Source organism: Mytilus edulis, chromosome 12, assembly GCF_963676685.1.
Source record: "Mytilus edulis chromosome 12, xbMytEdul2.2, whole genome shotgun sequence".
In the NCBI taxonomy this organism is placed as follows: domain Eukaryota; kingdom Metazoa; phylum Mollusca; class Bivalvia; order Mytilida; family Mytilidae; genus Mytilus; species Mytilus edulis.
This window is the reverse complement of record NC_092355.1, coordinates 13,923,489-13,941,632: the sequence shown is the minus strand read 5'-3', so window position 1 is coordinate 13,941,632 and position 18,144 is coordinate 13,923,489. Positions and strand designations below refer to the sequence as shown.

At 31.3% G+C, this 18,144-nt stretch overlaps 1 protein-coding gene across 1 annotated transcript in view; it reads left to right on the top strand.

Annotated features, from left to right (window-relative positions):
* Positions 1 to 745: 745 nt before the first annotated feature.
* The window catches only part of LOC139497438 (cell adhesion molecule DSCAML1-like), a 29,351-nt gene continuing 11,952 nt past the window's right edge, over positions 746 to 18,144 (top strand). Inside the window, exons 1-6 of the mRNA XM_071285661.1 lie at positions 746 to 1,607; positions 3,539 to 3,632; positions 7,147 to 7,266; positions 10,525 to 10,635; positions 11,897 to 12,175; positions 13,251 to 13,508. Coding sequence (XP_071141762.1) covers positions 981 to 1,607; positions 3,539 to 3,632; positions 7,147 to 7,266; positions 10,525 to 10,635; positions 11,897 to 12,175; positions 13,251 to 13,508 — 1,489 coding nt within the window. The 5' untranslated portion in view covers positions 746 to 980. The remainder of the gene's footprint in view (positions 1,608 to 3,538; positions 3,633 to 7,146; positions 7,267 to 10,524; positions 10,636 to 11,896; positions 12,176 to 13,250; positions 13,509 to 18,144) is intronic.

Sequence of the window (18,144 nt, the reverse complement as noted above, 5' to 3'; positions counted from 1 at the left end):
CTCGCACTTAAATAGTATTGTTATAACTCATTTATATATTGAATTTTATAATGCTTTTTGCAAAAATGTTTTTTGCAAAAATGTTTTTTGCAAAAACGTACACAATACTTTTTGTACTAGCATGATATTTTAGAACATTACTCGGTACTCTATTTCAAAATAACAAGCTTTTCAGAACCCTAGAGTATATTGATAGGAGATTAATAAAGGAACATAAAGAGCAAAAAACAAAAGTATAGGTCAATGTGCTAGTTTTCAAAGTATTATCCATAGAAATTTTGGGGGCAAAATGTTTTCTCTTGATTTTTTAAAGCTTGAACATTGACAAGTTTAAGTTCTCCAAGACTATTAAAAAATACCAAAGATTTTATATGTCTCTTTAAGATGGCTTATAATTATACATGTAAAAGATATGTAAATAGAATATTAGGGGGGGCGGGGGTAACGCATCCAAATAGAAAAAAACAGAGGATTCCGAAAATCTGAAAAAAATCCCCAAAACATGAGAAGCGAACATAATGAACTTTGATAAAAAAAAAAATTAATAAACTTGTTCATTGAGTATAATGTCTTTATTGTATTTATAACGAAAATTATTTTTTATATCTAAATGACAGAATTTGATTTCGTCGCCCTAATGTGTAATAGGAAATCAAACTACATTTCCTGCAGTGAACATGTATAATAACACTTGATTGTTAAGATTAAAAACATAAAATGTGACTGAAACGAAAACGAGAGAATATTCTATGTTTCGTATTATGTTGTGTCACATACATTAAATATGTAGTACTATAATGGCAATGAAGATTTGATTTGAATTGGATTGAATTTATTCTTTGAAGATCTACGGCAAGTGAGCATTTATGTAGTGTATATGTAGAATAATTGATAATAAATTATTTACAGTAAATCCAACCGAAATAGAGGAGGCTTGTAATAATTACTATCGACTTGTAGCATTTATAATTGACATTGCCATGACAGTTATACACAAGTATGTGAAAGTTTGCATATTAAAGGATTTAACATTTGAAGATTATCGTCTAAAAAATGATCACAAACTCGTACATCAATATTTTGGGTTAAACATAAAATGTTGTTCAGAGAAGTTTGTTCCACCGAAAAAAAATGGGCCAAAAAAAATTAAAATGAACGAATTTGATATACTGTTTAAAGAAGATCAAACAAAATCGAAACATAAGAATGAAAAAAAAAATTGGAAATGCTGCTGTGTCTATGTACCTAACCCTATAGAACTCAGTTCTATGGACATAACACTGACTCACAGCATTATTGACATTTGTGAAGAAGGCTTGGAAAACCATAAATATGAAATAAGTCGGATGAAGCAAATCAAAGATAAAAGAAATGAAATATTTCATATGTCAGATTCAAAATCAGTAGATCAAAAAAAATTTGAAGAAATGTGGAATAATTTATCTGATAGTGTTCAACTCATTGCAAACAAGATCAGCAAAGAAGAGGGAGAAAATGTTCAACAACAAATATCAGTCCAGAAAACACTGGTTAGAGTTTCAGAGGATGATATGAAGCAACTCCAACTATACCGTTATTACTGGAGGGATAAGTGTTTAGAATGCGAAGTAAGTGTTTTTTATATAAGGTTTGGTCAAAACAAGACTGTAGGTCACATATGGCAGAACGTTTATTCCCTACATTGCTTATTTGTATAGTTGACATGTTAAAACATATTTTAAACAAATGCAATTTCAAAAGGATAATTTATGCAAAAACGTAAGAAATGCAAACATTCAAATTCTAACCTCTCATTTACATTTTGTTCGCAATCGTCGAATATTAAAAAGGATTGTTGTATTCTGTTTGTTCATAAATATGCATTGGTTATGTTATAATGTTTAGCCTTTTGTCTTTTGGCATTGTGTCAACGTTTCGAATTAGTTTTATGAATATCCCCCCAAAAAACTGGTAGATTTACTAAATACAGAGAGATGACATGATTGTGTTTTAGGGACAAAATGTTGAACTAAGAACTTCAGTGTCGTCTGCTTTTCTGATATCAAAAATTTTAAATACTATATGATTTCATGTTTCAAATTGCTTAAACATTTTGAAATAAGCTTTTTCTTTAGAATTTTACTAAATATTAATACCTTTTGAAATCGGGTCAAAATATTACAACATTTGGTGCCTTTCATGTCCTGATAAGTGAAAAATGTTCAAAGACCATTAAGGTTTGTGTAATAGATCAAGTAATGAACCAAATTCAAGGCTGTATTTGATAAAAAATAAATGAACTTATCCTGCACAACTGTGTCAGGTTTTGAGACAGAAGAATTTGACATATTTGGAGTCTGAAATAAAAATAAAATCTTTATAAGACAAACTTTTTCTTATCTACCGTCTGTTTCAAAGCTCCCCTTGAAGTGTTTATTTATTTCCCTTATAGATAATATTAATGAAATTAGCACGTATACTTATTGATTGAGTTTGAGTGAAATAGTTAATTTAATATTCCATGATGCGTAGCCGAAGGCAATAGTTGTATCTGAGGGGACAATACACTTACTATTCCATGAATATCCAGTCAGTAAGTGTGTGTTTTATTTTTATCGAAAAACACAGCAGACAATAAAAGGCGGGGACTAATCAACTATTATAATCAGTATACATGCCGTAGCAAGGAAATCAAATATGCACTGTTAAAGTCAACGTTCTGTTCGAATTGTGACTGTTAAAATCGAGTTCGTCAGTCCAAATACACCCCTACACTTGGAAATTCCTGGTTACGGGCCTGGTATAAAAAACAGAAAACAAGTCATACTGGTTAACGTTTACTTCATAAATATTCTAAAATGCTAAGGCTATATCATGCATTGACGTCAACATTAGATACAATAAAATGCGACGTCATAACTTCCGCAGTATTATCAAAATCCTCCAATCCCGTAGTTGCATTTGAAATTCCGCGAAACATTATGACGTTTGCAGTCAAATAGTTTTATCTGGGTCAAAGAGATGGAAACAATAAACCTGTCCAATAAGTCAACACTTGCGATTTGTGTACTTATTTTATATGAAAAATGATACCTGAGGTATAATCAAACTCCGTAACCCACTTCCCAGTGAGTGCTTGTATTTAATATCTAACAGTACTCGTTTATTCTAACATTATACATACTACATCATCAAGGTGTCCTGATGAAACAAAATACTACTCAAGCAGGGTTTGATTGCAATCGACAGTACATAAGATTTACGATCACTATATAAATTACAATTTGAATGACGGTTTCGATGTGTCTGTGTCACAGTAAAAGAGAGGCAAAAGTGTATTCAAAACTCTTAATTCAATAAGACAAACAGCAGCATACAAAACACAACATAGAAAATTAATATTGAGAAACACGAACCCCAAACAAAACAGGGTTATTTCAGTTAAGTAGTTCTTGATATTTTTGTTGCACCTAATAAAAATATGTTCTGACTACTAGTAAATCAGACAGCAATCGATGCAATGTATTCAACTTAAAAAAAATAGCCTATTTTTTTGTAGCAACAACTGACTGAAGAGTTCGACAAAATCATTGACGAAGTTTTTAAAGAAATATTAAATGTGGACGATGAAACAGCACTATTAGGAAGTACAGGTAAAATTGTTAAACATATGAGTGATTTTTACGTTTTTGTTATCATTATAAGTACGTTCCTTATCGAACAGTGGCAGCTGAATTAGTTATATCGATTTTTCGTTTACCATACAGACAGCCTTTCTAAAACAAGATATGGTGACTTGTGCCTTTAGTTGATTCAGACTTTTCAATTGTGATATGACAAACATGTAGGGCAAGGAATGTACAATAGAATACTACAGTATATAAAAAATTAAATATGATTTCTATTTATATACTCCTGATTACTATTACATGCTTAATGCTAACACCTATATTTAAATGTAAACTGAAAGTAACTTAAAGCCAACCTTGATACCACATATTTAAGGAAATTATTATACGAATAAGTACAAGTAGACCAGAATCAAATGTCAAAATAACATTAAAGAATTCGCTACATATCCGTATAACTTACATCAACTGTTTGCCATGGAAATGCAGACTGCACTGATACAGTCATCAGTCGTAATCGTTTTAACTATTCAATTTATACACAGTCTATGGAAGAAGCGTATCGATAAAAACTTTTCTTATATCAACGACCGATATTGTCTAATATCAATTGTAAATATGCAGACATTCCATGTGGAAAATGTTGTTTTGGCAACGAAAAATTAAGAACATACTAACTTTAAAACTTATTGTTCAAATATAAACAAGAATTGAGTCTAAACATACATTCAGAAGTTAGTTAGAAGCTGAAGTTTATGTCCGTGTAAAATTTGAAGTGCTGTGTTTTTCTTATATACATAAATAGAAAAATGCTATTTTGTCTTATATCAATGCGATACTTTTAAAATATCATAGCGGTGTTTTTTTTATATCAATATTAGTACTTATTAGTATTTAAAATATACTGATGTACCAATATTTTGACAATGTCACCTATTATGTCTGTTTTGATCACGTATCGTTGTAAATATGACAGAATTTGATGAGATTGTCATACACGTGAGAGGTTAAGCGCTATACAACCAGGTTCAATCCACCATTTTCAAAATTTGAAAATGCCAGTAACGAGTCAGAAATATGACAGTTGTTATCCATTCGTTTGGTGTGTTTTAGCATTTGATTTTACTATTCGATAAGCGACTTTATGTTTTGAATTTTCTTCGGAGTTCAGTATTTTTGTGATTTTACTCCTTAGTAGTATTGCATGTACATAAGCAGTTTCAAGACCATTTCTTCAATTCAAATGGTTTTTGGTAGCATCTTACAAATTTTTCAATTGGTTTTGGAAGCAAAGCTTATTAAATAAGGGTTTAATAAACAATGTCGTAATCAAAAAGTTAAGTATCAATATGATTAGATATAGGAAGATGTGGTGTGAGTGCCAATGAGACAACTCTCCATCCAAGTAACTATTTGAAAAGTAAACCATTATAGGTTAAAGTACGGCCTTCAACACGGAGCCTTGGCTCACACCGAACAACAAGCTATAAAGGGCTCCAAAATTACTAGTGTAAAACCATTCAAACGGGAAAACCAACGGTCTAATCTATATATAAAAAACGTTGTTCACATATATAACATTTAGCAAAATTTATAATGAACGCACCGAAATAATATATATCCGATATGCTCGCAACGCACACATGGAAGAGTCTTAGGCTTTTTTATGGGTAACAAAGAAACTAACTTGTGACAAATATGAATCATACTGTCCTCGATTAGATTGATTCGACAAAATCTGACCTGTACTTTTTAATCTCCTTTGTATACAAATTAGACCTTTGGTTTTCCTGTTTGAATGGTTTAACACTAGTAATGTTTTTGTTCCTATATAGCGTGGTGTTCGTTGTGAGCCAAAGCTCCGTTTCTAAGGCCCTACTTTGATCTTTAATGGTTTACTTTAAACAAATTATTACTTTGATGGAAAGTTGTCTCATTCGAACTCGTGCACCATCTTCTTATATTTATAAATCTTTAAAATTTCCCTTTATAAATAACTGCTTTCCAGTCCTCCAACTGAACGATCTGAATTAATGAATATAGAAAAGATCTATATTCATTTCTAACATCAAAAGACATTTACATCTTATATTGTGTTCTTAACATTTTTTTTTAGTACTCATTGAAGAAATGAATTTATAACAAGCGATACGGATTGTTGTTTTGCACCAAGAAATGTTCGCGTATTTATACTATCGATTACTAGTCAAAAACGAAAGTCAAATCTCTGTGGCAACAATACATAGGAATGCCCTCACGGTCATCGCGATGTAAAAGAGCGTCCACGCGGCGAGCTGATTATATTCATAGATATATCGATTTATCAACGGGAAAAGTCTTTGATATCCAAAAAGAACTGTTTTCCTTCTCAATAATTTTTCTATATTAGTAATACATTCATTTTCTCTTTGACAAGATTTTTGATTTTCGTTGTATCTGTTGTCCAATTCATAGTCTGAGGCTACCGCAGTTGGTATTTTCAAAGTTCGAGACATCATCATTTGTACATTTTAATTTGTTTGGAATATTTATTTGAAATATATTTGAATATATTTATAATTTGGAGCTGTATTGGATTGGATTGTTTTAAGCAATGATATTTTTTGTCTATTTCGATATTACCAAGATGGATAGGCTATAGTCGTGTGACCAGTATATTAGAATCTAAAAGGTCGGTAGACTATTTGTAACCGCATTTAAATTCCGCCATTGCATCACTTCAAATAGAATTAGTCCGTTAAACCATGTGATTGAAAACAATAGACTGAACAGGTTGTTAACGCTTTCAACTATCAACAGGGTCAAGAACGTTTTCGAAATGATAAGTTCATGTAAGCGTTAATTTTGTTACAATTACGAAATTTTAGTGATATTGATCCTAAAACATTAAACCGGTCATGATCAAAGTTTTTGAATTATGTTTGCAGTTTTCTTGACATGCATTGTGACGTGTCATTGTATTCATTTTAAATTAGAAAACTATAGCAGTTATATTAGAAAAGTATCGCGTTCATAAATTTTTTATATTAAAAAATCTTCGCTATGATATAAGACAAATATCGCATTGATATTTTAAAATATAGCAGTATCCTTGACTTATAGGTGATTTTGTCTTAGCAAACAACTGAATTCATCCCAAATGCATTCCACTGAATTTGCTACATGATATTTATAGAATGTGTACATCTACAAATGATAAATCGTGCATTTATGTTTCATTTATTCAACAATTCAATTTTCTCGTTTAAATACACCTTGCGTGTTATTACATAAAATAATTCATGGATATTATACACCAGACGTATGTCGTGATAAATGTCACCCGGTTTTAAGAAAAGAGTCATAGCTTTATGCCCAGAAATCTGCCTTTCTTCGTACAAATGCTAACATTCGTCTGAAATTTCCCAAGATGCAATTCGTTGATATAAGACAATATCGCTCGTTGATATAAGAAAAGTTTTATTGAGTCGCTTCTTTTATTCGAATTTATTTGCAAAACAACATCTACGAATGTCAATATTTAACTCATTTTTTTTAGCAGAAAAGATTTTCTCTGAAGATGGTTTGTACGAAATTGAACTACATGGAAACGTTGCAATGAACAAATTGATTAACGAAAAGAACGAAACAGCCCGATCAGGAATTAAAGAAGGAAATTGTAAGCTTCACATAATTCTTTGATGCAATCTGTTTGAACAAGCTGTTTAAAGTTCCTGTATATTCTATTTTAACAAAGCTGCTGTTTAAAATAGTGGTGTAATGAAATATTGTGATTTTATCGTCATTTTTTTTGGGGGGGGGGGTGGTTATGATATCCTTTTCTAGATAATAAGGATGAATATGAAGTACATTGTACATGGGAGGATACATATTGTTTTGATTTGTTCGTGACAGTTTCCAATTTGATTATTTGATCATGAATTATAATACCAATTTAGCATTTTTTACAGCAGCAGACTTGTATATGTGCCATTAGTGTCTTTCATTGATGCTCTATATTTGCTATGTTAAAAAGTTCAAAATCTATAGCAAACGTTGAAGAGCTGATAAAACAAACAATGAAATAAAAATTCTTTTTCAAAAACAAAACGTAAAACAAACTAAATAATGTTTATAAAACTGATAGTGGCTTATAAAGGTACTTGACCGGGCCCAAAAATATATGAAAACATGTGATATAAGAACAACGTTGGAATGCCAAATGCATTCGATCACATTCCATTTGTCTATGGTAATATGTTATGTTAAACTGTTTCAGAAATGACATACAAGAAATGTATATCGCTTTGATTAACTTCTCCTTATTTTCTCTATTTCAATTGTTCTTTATAGAAAGGCTAGCGTTGAAAACCGAACTCGTCTACGAATTTGATGATAGCTACACGTTATACACATTATATCAAAAATCTGTCTTGAAAGATTTGGCAGTTACCAGGCAATATTCTATAGAATCAATATTTCGTTAAAACATAATTTCGGTACAATATGTGGTAGAGCTTCTAAAACGCGGACATATGCATATTATGTCTATATGTCTACAAAGTGGTGCGTCAATTACATCTATGGTTAACTGGATTTTTTTTGTTGAAATACATCGCCCTAAACTCGGAATTAAAAGATCACAAATACGATAGGAACATCTCGATTATCGTTATCATGTGTTACAAATCCGCAAACAATTTAAATGTAAAGAAGTCAGCACAATACACATGTACTATATAGATGATGTTCTTTCACTAAATAATTCAAAAGGACTAGGGGCTATAAGGGCCATTTTTGGCCCCACCCCCAAATTTCATTTAGTTTGTCATATTGTAAGTCTATATCATAGACCTTCTGAAAATAATTGAATTTTGGGTCTAGCTTGTTTATTCTGTTGCCTAGCAACCAATATAATGGAGGAGTTAAACTCATCAAATATGATTATTATACAGCTTTAATATATCTATATTTGAAATTAAACCTGCTTAGCATGTAGTGAACTTTACACTTGTACACTATTTAAATATTACATAATTGAATGCACATTTTTGCCAAATTCACTGTTGTTTCTTCCTAGCAACACATCTGTGCCCATGGCAACCGCAATTTGTTTTCTATTTTACAAGATTTAATTTTAAATATGTTGCAACAGAAAGGCAATCTAAGATGCAAATTGTAAAAAGAAACAAACTCCAAGGTAAATATTGAGAGGAAAAGCGATATTGAAACATCAACTAACAAAACAAAACACCGGCTATTGCTGATATATACAGATTGTGCATCTAGTGCTGGGTGGGGTCTCACTTATCAGCGACAAGAAGAATAATAAAAAGCCAAGAACACATATTTGGCGTTAAGAAATCTTAATATTAGTTATCTAAAATAAATATATACTGACACATGCATTAAAGGGTGTTTTTAAATGTCAGTGTATTTCCATTACAGTAGATATGTTTCAGGTAGGGGTAGGGGTTGGAGGGGGCACTCCTTTTTACAAGGTGATAGAACGTGCTTCTGGAAAAGTTCACCTTTTTAAGCTTAAAATAAGTGAAAAGTTGAGAAAACTATCAGATATACATGTATATGATAAGGACAATAAAGTTCCCATAATTTCGTTGACTGTCAACTTGTTTGGTGTTCCTGCTGTGTCTTTATCGACCAGTTTTTGACTTTTGACACTTAAGTATAACTCTTTTACATAAAACCACATGAACCAAATAAAGATGGGAAAAGGTGACTATGTTGAACGCATCTATCCCATCCAACTAGAGATAAAGGATACCACAAATGCAGTTAGGTCGCCCTCATATTTTGACTTACATCTAGAAATTGACAATGAGGGTCGGTTGAAAACAAAACTTAAAGACAAAAGAGATGATTTCAGCTTTCAAATTTTGAACTTTCCATTTCTAAGTAGCAACATTCCAGCAGCACCTGCATACGGGGTATGTATCTCGCAATTGGTATGATATTCCCGTGCTTGCATTTTCTATCCTGATTTTCTTGATAGAGGGTTGCTGTTCACAAGGAAGCTATTAAACCACGAGTTTCAAATGGTGAAGTTGAAATCATCCCTTCGTACATTTTACGGACGCAATCATGAGTTGGATGACCGTTATGGAATAACCGTTTCAGAAATGATATCGGATATGTTCCTTACATCGTATTTACAATCCCCTTCCTTTTCATGAATGAAGCCTACCGAATTATACTATTTACCAGATCGGTTATCTCATAAGCAACACGACGGGTTCAACATGTGGAGCAGGAGCTGGTTATCCTTCCGGTATCCGCGATCACCCTTTGTTTTTTGCGGGGTTCGTGTTGCTTATTCTTTAGTTTGTACCTGTTGTGTCATGTGTACTATAGTTTGTCTTTTTTCATTTTTATCCATGGTGTTGTCAGTTTATTTTTGATTTATGAGTTTGACTGTCCCTCTGGTATCTTTCATTCCTCTTTTACTATAAAATATTCAATGAGAATTACTGAAGTAAACGACGAATATTTTATGCATCACCTTTGACTACAATAATGTGTGTAAATATCTTCACACATTATTGACAATTTTAATCTTTTACCACATAATGTGAATGCATTATGTGGTAAAAGATACAAATTGTCAATGTGAAAAAAAAGTTTCTTTTCCATTCGACAGTCATAGAAATGGAAGGAAAGGTTAGTCATGAAACCAGATTTTGTTCATCTTTTTTGAAGGGAAAAAAATGCAAAGACCTGTTGGTGACCTTCTGCTGTTGTCTGCTCTATGGTCGGGTTGTTGTCTCTCTGATACATTCCCCATTTTCATTTTCCATTTTATCTTGTTTTCCATTTGTTTAATTCTAATGCATTTGAACATTTGATTTTGACATTTGATTTACTGTTTTGATGATTTTCTTGAGTTTTTGGTATTTTTGTTATTTTACTTTTTCAACAGCGTCCATACAAACTAGAATTGATGCAGACATAAATAAAATAAGTGAAAATAAGGCTGTCAAAGACAACGACGATGACAGTATGGACGCGACTACATCAACGTCCATAAAAGGTAAATCATCAAATGTTAAGAAAGTTCGCTGCTTAGTCTAAAAAATTAATAGCTTTCCATAGCACTAGTATATATTGAAAGAGGATCAACTGAGGAATCAAAAAAAGCTAAAAAAAAAATATAGGGGTTAGTAGGCTTGTTTTCGAGATATTAGCTATTTAAATTATGGCGTGAATATGATCTCTCTTGACTTTTTAAAGCTTTATCATTGCACAGTTAAAGTTCTCAAAAACTATTAAAGATAAATAAGATTTAATAAGACTTTTACAAAAGGCTTATAATTATACATGTAAAAGTTTTATTAAAAGAAAAATGGGGGTTCATGGGCAAATTGGCAACGCATTCAAATGGATAAAACCAGAGAATTTCGAAAATCTGACAAAAATTTCAAAACATGATAAGCAAACATTCTTTAGTAAGTAATCGTTCTTAAACTCCCATCCACACACATGTAAACTATTTAATGGAGTTGATAAAACTGATTTCGTAATAATGATATGCCAATTTATAATATGGCTTTAACATAAGAGAATAAGAGAATGATATATTTCAACCCAATATCCTTATCGTTTGTTGTTTGTCGCATGTGTCTCTGATAAGTGTGAATATATCCATCGAACAAAAATTCAGATTAACATTCGGGTTACTGGTCAATTTAAATTTAAAGCTAGTCTTCGAGGTCGAGTTAAGTATTCAAACCATAAGTATAACTGATTATTATCAGGTTTCGAAATGAACCTCTTGAGATACGTTTAAATGTGGGGAGTGAGCCTAAATTCGAATTTAATTTTGATTTAAATTAATTTGTTTTGAAAGAGTTCAAATTTAACACGAATTTGAGACTTTAGACAAAAACAAGTTTTGAAATTCGAGTTACTAAAAATGAGTTCAATCGCAGAAAAAGAACTTCCGCTCGGGCTTTCAAATAAGGGGCTAACTAAAATGCGTACATTATTAGGAACAAGCAATCAATATAAAAAAAAAAAATACACACAAACACATAAATTTGAGAACGTTAAGTAAAAGTTCTCCTACCAATGATTCTGTTTCATATATCTTTCAAATAAAATTTCAACCAAATTTCTCCTGTGTTACAAAAAAGATGAGAAAGATATATTGCATTTAAACAAAATAAACACGGATACAAAAGTCATTAGCCTCTCACCTCTTTCGTCCATTTACAGGTATTGCTTGTTCTGCAACTTGCGTTTACTTATTTATTAACATAACTTTCATTTATCTTACATGATATATTTTACAGATTCAAAACTGATACCAGTTTTGTTCAAAATTGAAGTACCAAATGACTGGGACACAGAAAAAGCAATCAAGGCTTTAGAATTGATGAGAACGTCAAGTACTGACGACAAAGACATAAAAATAAAGTCATATGCACTCTATGACTTACAGATAATAGCTGAAATAATAAAAAAGAGGTTAACAAAACCAATAATCATGAAATTTATTAACAAAATGTTAAAAGGAATTCAGCCTAACACTACGGAAAAAGAACTTATCAAAGTCTCAATATTAGCACCAGGTACTTTTCTTACCTTTTATACGACCACAATTTTGTTTGGGGGGTGGGTGTGGGGGGTCGTATAAATATTAAATGTAATAATTGTCGTCATCGTCTGTGTCGTGGTCGTCATCCAAAAACACATTTGGTTTCCGGACAATAACTTAAATTTAATGTATCTTTATGAAAAATTTTAAAGAGGTTCATTTCTTCTCCTCTAAAAAAATAGAAATTAATTATTTTTTTATTAAGTCTTAGAAGACATCTTTAACTGCATTTTTTTCGAATTGTTTTTTAAATAAGTTTGACCACATTTTTCACAACACTTTGTCAAACATTTAATCACAATCTAAATTCAGACAGTCTCAAGCGTGAATATTGTGTCCAAACTAGTCCAAACTGTTCAGGGTTCAACGTCTTTGGTCGTTTCCGGCTGGTCTCAGCGAAGCATTTATTTAAAAATACTGCATACTTTTCACTGATGTTATATTATTTTGTCAAAGGTTCTGAAAGCATCTTTCACGTAAAACGGCGATTCCTAACATGCAAAAAAAGATCGCAAAACAACACAGGGATATTTAAACTTATAAGTCGAAGAAAAGAACCATGTCGAAATTGATAAGATTTCACGCGTTTCAAGTCACTGTGAAATGAAATCAACATCTTGATTATTTGATTGCTAAACATGCAGTGATATCTTATCCTTAATCCACAATGAAGCCGTTCTACCATGTTTGAAGTGAAAATTTCAGCGTCAATTACAAGTTATGAGATATGAGCAGATCAATCACACACCCCTGAAAATTATGAATGATTTATTTAGTAAAGAACATTTCTTTGATGTTGTACTATGCATTGAATGAAGGATGTCAATTTGCACATTTTTATGATGTCCTTCTTTTAAAAAAAATGATTGATATTTCTTCGTTCAAGCCACTAGACAACCGTTTCATTTCCGATATAATGAAAACTGAAAAACAAATCTACACTAATGCTAAACCTTTTGCTGGTGTGTTTGGATTTTAATTCATTGTTTCTTTCTAATATAATTCAAAAAAGGATTATAAATTATTTAAACTTGTCTTTTTTAAAATAGAAAAATTGACACTGAAAATGACAACTCAGAAAGAAAAGATTATAAAAGGATCAAGTCATAATATTAAATGTGAAATCAGTGGTAATCCGGAAGCAACAAAAATACGGTGGACGCAGAATGGTATTGAGAGAAAAGGAGAAGACTCTGCTTCATTGGTCTTTGATGAATTTCAGCCTACTGATGAAGGATGTTACATATGCTACGCTACAAATGCAGCAGGGACTTCTGAAAGTGGTCCACTATTTATGTTATGTATAGGTTGGTAATATAACCCCCTCCTTACGTCATTTTTTAAAAAGTGATAAATTTAGTAAGTTTACGTTCAATAAAAACATTATAGTCTTTTTTTTTATTTTTGTGGTAATCAATTCAAGTTTCGAATGAAATTGAAAAAAGACACTTGTTGTAATTCAATATTATTAGTTGAAAGTAAATGATATCAAGATTATTATGTTTAACAACTTCAGAATATGCTATTTAAAGTTTTCAAATTTAGAATGTAGTATTTTATAAACTCTTTCACGATTCTTAGCCTTATGATTTTTACTTAAAATGAATGTTTTGTCGTCATCAATAAAGAACAAATCAAGTAATTATATATTCCATTTAATGAGTCATAAACAAAAAAGGACATAATTAAAATAACAGTTTATTAGTTTAAACATATTTTATTGTTCAAAACAAATGGATTAGACACAAGTTTTCCAACTTAGTTCCGTCTTCTCCATAATATACATGAATATACATTATATTTATATAGCACATTACATAAATTTGTATTTTTCTACTAAGCATGAAGGCATGAAAAATAATTAAATACATCAAAACTAATGTTACTATAACATTTATACACAAAGAATAATAGAAACGGCTAAATGGATATCAAACGTTCTTCTTTTAAATAATCAAACACACCCAAACGATTAGTCTAAAGGGAAAACACCTACTGTTATTAGTGTGTGTTTTAAATGACTTTCTATAATATTTACCTGTATAAGTTGTAAAAGTAACATGCAATATTGTGAATATATATAATTGTGATACGGACATTAAATTCTGCCGTTAAAAATGCGGATAAAAGGATTACAAGAACAAAGATTTAATGTAAGTATCGTTTTTGTTTTAACTTCAATAATTGAAATCCATTGAGGCGAAACATTATGTTACCGTTATGAACAATAAATCAATCATTCGAACAATGCATCGTCTGTACTTTAGACTAGTAAATAAAACAATAACCAGCAAGGTTGTTATCAGAGTGAGAAACGTTGAGTTTCTTTTATATATTTATGTACTGCAGAAAATATTACAAAATTGTCTTTTGTATCTAAGTTGTCATTACCAAACAATAACAAATCAATTGTAACAGGAATGTCTAAGTGGGTCAGTTCAGTAAGCAAAACATTTCTTTGCGATGCAAAGTTATTACAATATAATAAATAGTGTTCAACACTTTCACTAGTGTACCCACATGCACAATATGCATCATGTACTAAGTTGGCCTTGTTTAAATCTGCGCTCAGTGCACTGCACTTGTTGCGTAGCCTTGCATGTAATACAGATAGCAGTCTATCTCCATAAAAATAGTACCTAGGAGGTTTTACATTATGAAAATACAGTTGTTGCAATTGTAACTTGAAAGAAAAGAATGTAGGAATTTGACGAATATGCAAATCTAATTCATTCCACAATGTAATAGAAGAAGGAAAAAAAGACTGTTGATAAACTGATAGACGATTAATTGGAATATTAATGTTATGTCTATTTCGAAGGTTATAATTATTAGTATCTGATACATACGGAGGAACCAATTCTTGTAAATAATCCGGTGTTTGATTATTTACAATTTTATAAAACATGGTCAGTTTTTTAACTTCCCTTCTGACACTTAATTTCTCCCATCCCGTCTCTCTATAAATAGAGTTGATACTAGCATAACATGGTAAACCGGTAACTATACGTGCAGCTTCAATCTGAATCTTTTCTAACCTTTCGGAATTAATTTGCCCACAGTTGTCCCAAACTTCAGATGAATATTCCAAAATAGGACGAATAAAAATCATATAAATCTTTTCAAGATATTCCCTTTTTAGTCTAAATTTTAGTTTCCTCAGTACATTTACTTGTTTTGACGTCTTCTCTATCAGTTTATCAACATGTTTATTCCATTTACAGTCACTACTAAAAATAATACCTAAATGTTTATGTATATCTACAGGAGCTATTGAGACTCCACCAAAATCAAAAGTAAGGACGTTCTGCATATTCCTAGTATTAAAAATCATAATATCTGTTTTATTAGGATTAAATTTTAGCATCCACTTCTCAGACCAATTTTGTAAATTATCTAAATCAATATTTATTAAAGTGTTGAGACTTGTAACATCGGGTGCAGTATGGCCAATAGATGTGTCATCAGCAAAAAGTCTACTGAACCCACTTAGATCATCTGCAATGTCATTTATGAAAATCAAAAATAATAATGGACCAAGTACCGACCCCTGGGGCACACCAGCTCTTAAACAGCCCAATGTGGATAGTGAATCTTTCATAACCACTCTTTGAGACCGTCCCGATAAGTAACTTTTCAACCAACATAATAAATCCCCTTTAATGCCATATTTTTCTAGCTTATATAAAAGACCTTTGATCCAAACTGTATCAAAAGCTTTACTTATGTCCACAAATGTTATACTAGTAAGTTGTTTGTCGTTTAGTGACTTTAAAATATGGTTATACAACTCAATCAATTGATGGGTTGTGGAATATCCAGGAATGAATCCTGATTGAAACTTGTATAATAGATTATGTGAATGCAAATGATTAAAAATATTTTTAAAAACTATTTTTTCCAGAAGTTTGCTCACACAAGATAATAAAGAGACAGGTCTATAATTTGAGGGCAAAGATTTATCACCGCTTTTAAATAATGAAATAACATGTGCAATTTTCCACTGGTTTGGGAATATTTTATCACGTAATGACCTATTGAATAATAAACATAATGGTTTTGAAATTTGATTTCTGACAGCAAGTAACATTCTGTTGCTTATAATATCAGGCCCCACCGCTTTTTCAACATCAAGTGTGGAAATCATATCGTGCACGTCTTGTTCACTAACTACAATCGATGACAGGAAATCAGCACAACGATCGTTAAAAGCCGGTAAATCCTTATCTGGATTCTCCAAATTAGCTATAGAACAGAAATATTTATTCAAAATTTCAGACTTTTCAGAGCTCTCATATGCCAAATTATAATTTTGATTCGGATCCTTCAAAGGTGGTACGTCATGAACAGGCCTGTCGCTTTTAATGTGCATATTAATAATCTTCCAATACTGTTTCGGATTCGCTTGTTTGATTTCATCTAAATTTTCATTTAAACTGGCGTAAAAGTGTTTTTTAGCCTGCTTTTTCATGTTATTTACTTTGTTTCGCTGTTTCTTAAACTTAAGTTCAGCGAAAGATGATTTCAAACGTAGAAATAATTTACGAAATCTGTCGCGCTTGCGCATTTCACGACGCAAGTTAGAATTATACCAAATTTTGTCATCACATCGCACTACAATTTCTCGTGTAGGTATACACTCTGATGCTATGTCAAGGAGTGAATTAGTGAAATTAGTGCAAGCAACATTAATGTTATCAGCGTCAGAAATCAAATGCTCCCAATTGGTCCTTGATACCTTTTGATTCATGAGGTCAAAATCCCCATTTTTATAATCCCAAATCTTCCGCTTATAAGTACGACTACTAGTAAATCCGCAATTAATTGTGACATATGTTCCATCGTGATCACTGATCTCTCTATCAATAGGTACCGTGTCTTTATCGACAACAGGTATCGAATCTGTCACTAAAATAGGATCAAGCAACGAAGTGTTACCTGTACGTGTATCAAAGTGCGTCGGCTTATCTATAATGTTAATGAGGCCGTTAATGAAAACAATATCTCTTATATTTGACGATATATCTGACATGAAATTTTTGTTCAGATCACCCAAACAAATTATACTATTATTTTCATCTAAGGCCCTTTTCAACATCATATCAAAATATTGCCAGAAACAAACTGAAGACTGTCGCTCTGATCTATAATTTATATTAATCAGTATTGATCGAAGTTTCGTTTTTAATTCGAACCACATACTTTCTACTTCATCATGTTCTAAATCAACACGACGAACAATATTGATTAAACTTTTATAATACATAATAATGCCTCCGCCGTTGGCATTCCGGTCTTTTCGAACTGGTTTCTCAAAACCAATTAATGATAAATCGAAATCAGTAACGTTAACATCTAAATGTGATTCGGTAAAAAATACTATATCGAAATCTTCAATTATGTCAGTAATATAATTCAGTTTGTTTCTTAGGCTTCTAATATTACCGTGGAAAATTGACAATGTTTTTTCGGGCGGGTCTGGTGTGCCTCCTGGACCAGGATTACTTTCTATATCGCCACATATTAACAATAAGCTATATAACAACATATAAAATGATACAATATCAGAAAATGATTTGTATTTACTTAGTATCAACAACTTATATTTCTCCAAATTTACACATATTTCAAAAAGTACATCAATAAAACTAACAGTATGTTTAATAACTGTTTTTACACAACCAGAGCTCAGTTTGCAATAAAACAGTCCTATTGATATTCTGTGTGCAACAATATCACTACCCATTGTCGAATACAAAGTATTCTAGTATTAAAAAATAGGACCGTTTTAAGACATTTAAAGAATACAAACAATAGCACTTCGAATGATCAAAATTGAGTTTTTCAACGGCATTACATGCTGTAACAATTATGTACAAATTGAGGTATAACAACGTAAAAGTTGTACACATTGAAAAAAAAAGGGGGGTGATGGTTGCGAAA